Source organism: Cicer arietinum, chromosome 4, assembly GCF_000331145.2.
Source record: "Cicer arietinum cultivar CDC Frontier isolate Library 1 chromosome 4, Cicar.CDCFrontier_v2.0, whole genome shotgun sequence".
Taxonomy (NCBI): domain Eukaryota; kingdom Viridiplantae; phylum Streptophyta; class Magnoliopsida; order Fabales; family Fabaceae; genus Cicer; species Cicer arietinum.
The window spans coordinates 30541365-30544988 of record NC_021163.2 but is presented as its reverse complement, the minus strand read 5'-3'; the positions used below and the strand labels follow the sequence as shown (position 1 = coordinate 30544988).

The following is a 3624-nucleotide window of genomic DNA, read 5'->3' as shown; positions in this document are numbered from 1 at the left end:
TATATTTAATTTGCAAATACATAATTATGTTTGTCAATTATATAACGCATATTTTTTTTGAGGTACATGTATTATATTTAAGGTACATGCATTATTATTTTTTTAAATATATTATATTGTAAATTTTACGAGTGTTTGAGTGTATCTATGAAAATGTTGATTAGTTAAAGTCCTTGTAAGCAATGGGAGAGCTAACTCAAGTTTTATGAGAAGGCTAAATTATAAAGAGTAAATATACTTTTAAATTTAAGGTATAAAAATCAATCAATAAATAGAATATTTATATTAAACTTTAGTTTATAAAATGTAGGTCTTTGTCTTAAATAAAAACAGGGTTATTATTTTTATCCATATTCTTCTTCATCTTTTTCCTTAATTTCTCTCAAACCTTGAACCATAAATGATTTGTTTTCTCTAAATTTTCATTTTCTTCCTTTATTTTTTTTATTCTTCAAATTGTTAGCCCAAATTTTGGTCCTCCCTAATAAAAAGTTATTTGGAGTATATTCTCATAAAAATTATTTTTTATAAATGACGTTTTTGTTTTAAAAAAATATTGTCATTAAAGTGGACAAACACAAAACGAATTTTGATTTTTTTTTTTTAAATCTATTGCATATAACCTCTAAATCATTGAATATCAAAATCACTTTTTTATAATCTGTAAAAAAACAGATCCTAAGTTATATTTTTCAGATACTTTTATGACATTAAATTATATCTTTCTAAAACCATTCTAATTATATTCATCCATGCATTATTTGATATAACACATTATGTATGATTATTTAACATAAACATTATTTTACTTCAGTCTCCTAGACTCAATCTCTTCCATGTTCGATTCAAATCTCTCTTCTATTTCAAAGTATATTGTTTTAAAAAAACAAGATTTGTGTATCGTCTAAAATAATATTTTTTGACAGAAAAATAGGTTTTTTTCCGTCAAGAACCTGTGTGGGTTTTTTGGATGCGTAAGAAAGAAAAAGATATTTGTGTAATATATTTCAGTCCCCCAAAAAGAAATCAACCAAGCTCTACCTCTACTAATTTGTAGACACCCTCAAATAAATCAAGGAATCTCTACCTCTACTAATTCGTAGACACGTATCTATGAAGTTGCTACTACGAAGTTAGCAACTTCGGTTCCGTCTAAGTACATAAATTCTCTTACTCGTATTTGTTTTTCGCACAATCAAAACATGCCAAATTACTAAATATCAAAATAATAAATTCACAAACACTTTGAAAAGATTAAATTCATAGATTTGCATGTGGTATTCCGTAAATATGCAATACATTTAATATGTATCTATACTCTATATTAAGGAAATATTTAGTTTTGGGTTGACATTACTCCTTCCAAATGTACCTTTCTTTTAATCTAATTTACTATAATTTTATCTTTTTTTTTGTATATATTATTAAATAATTATTGTTTTTCTATATCTATACCATTAAATAAAATATATTAAATTTTTTTTATCAGTTTAGATAATATTGTCTAGGTTTTGGCGTTACTGTAATGATATTGCTTGGTAGGGTGACTTTCCCTCCTTAAAGTTAGGGAATCTCTGTCCATGTTCGATTTGCATTAGCATATGTTTAATTTAAAAAAATAAAGATATCACAATCGCACAGAAACTAACAATTGATTAAGTACAAGATCAATCAAACATATTCGTAAAAAACAAATAAAATGTAATTTTTATTATTCAAATGTATATGTGATTGAGAGATGCAAATAGTTTCATGCTCTCTCAAGTCGAAAGTATTTGTGATTAGAGAATGGGAGTCAACAGACCCAAAAAAAATCGTGGAAGTGTCACGAAAATAACTTTTCAATTAATAAAAATTTAAAGTGTAATAACCTCTTTTTTATTTTATTTTTTTATTTCAATATTTTAAAAATTTGATCACATACAATATTGTAGAAATTCTACACCTGAGTTGGTCGATATATATTTTCAGGTAATCTATCCGCCAAATAGATATACATATGTCTCATAACTCCAATGCGATAGCCACTTTTATATCTAGATTCCATGGTCACAATTTCACCATCCTTAATCTTGATTGAACCTAGTTCTGGATAACACGTAGACATTCCCACCACGTAACCTTTTTCATTACCTGGTTCCTCTCCCTTTCCATATGTTGGCTTTGAAGTACACAAAACCCTTCCATCCTAAATTCATGAAAATATTATCATTAGAAGCGATGATGATTTAAAGTATAGACTTCTTACAATAATATAGAAAAATAAAATTTATCACTTAAGGAACATGGCGAGCACACTTCAGTTATTTTTCATACCAAATAAAAGGACACAAATAATTTAATAAGACATGCATATTGATAGAATCATAAAGGTTATGAAAGTATGTAAGACAATAGCATTTTTAACACGTTAGTACCCGTCTGCACGTTAATATAATATAACGAACATTACCTGTCCATATATAGTTCCGTTAACGGCACCTGTATGCATATGAGCAGTGCCGTAGATGAGATAACCGCCTTTTTCTATTGGGATGTTTGCTTTCTGAGTATGAGGAGGGGAATGCTTTATACCAGCATTACTTGGTGGAATAGTATACTCTGCCTGTAACCATCAAATTGAAGGAACAAAAAAGTAATATTACATATTATGTTTTGGAATTTAATTTAATATTAATTAAAATTTGAAACCAATTGAAATTTACCTGGCAATCATGGATTACTAGAGAACCAATTTTTTTTACTCGATCAGTTGCATCAAGTATATAAAATCTAACAGGAATTTGATGTTGGTCCCAATCAACCCATGTTATTTTGTATCTTATGGCAAGCTTTCTCCTAGGTGCTTCAAAACCTTTTTTCAATTTGCACTGTAATTCATCCTTGCAACAAAATAATCCTCCTTTATAATTTGGGGATAATGGTTTGCCATCAACGCCAAATGTGTCATTATAAAAATTCTTTGGCAAATTAATAAAATGGTTACACCTACACTCCGAGCAACTTTTCTTATCTATTGCGCCACGTGTATCAATTACCATGAGATTGAGGAGCCACTTTTCTTCGAATCCAATTGGAATATTTTTAGGATCACCAAGTTCTAAAGCATAAGGATTTGGAAGTTTTGAAATTGTTCCTCGTGATTCACCTCCCAATCCCCAATAAGCTGGAAGAATATAACTATTACATGTTCCTTGATTTCTAATGTAAATAGCGTCTTCCATAGGATCATGAGGAACTGGTGAAGTAGTATTCCATACTTTTGATTGGTATTTAATTGCAAACCAATGATGTAGGTATGCTTCATGTAATGGTACAGAATTTCCTTCTTCGTCAACTATTTCACTATCAAAGCTTTTTACTCCAATATGACCCTTTGGAAATTCTATATCTAAAAAAGTTTTCACTGCAACTTTTCCGGGTCCCACATCAAATTTTTGAGAAATAAAAGTAGCAGTCTTTAGATTGTTACTAATTTCAAATTCAGCCTCCGAAAAAATTGCACTTGTTGGGGTTGATAGCAATACCATCATTGATGATAAAAATATTAACGCTTTACATATAACAAACCTCATGGTGAAGATTTTGTCTTTGCTCTGGTAATGATATTTTGTGCATATGGAT

At 28.9% G+C, this 3624-nt stretch overlaps 1 protein-coding gene across 1 annotated transcript in view; it reads right to left on the bottom strand.

The window, feature by feature from the left end:
* Positions 1-3575, bottom strand: part of LOC101492429 (uncharacterized) — a 12453-nt gene extending 8878 nt beyond the window's left edge. Inside the window, exon 1 of the mRNA XM_004497909.2 lies at positions 2706-3575. Within this exon, the coding sequence (XP_004497966.2) occupies positions 2706-3575 (870 nt within the window). The remainder of the gene's footprint in view (positions 1-2705) is intronic.
* Positions 3576-3624: the final 49 nt, after the last annotated feature.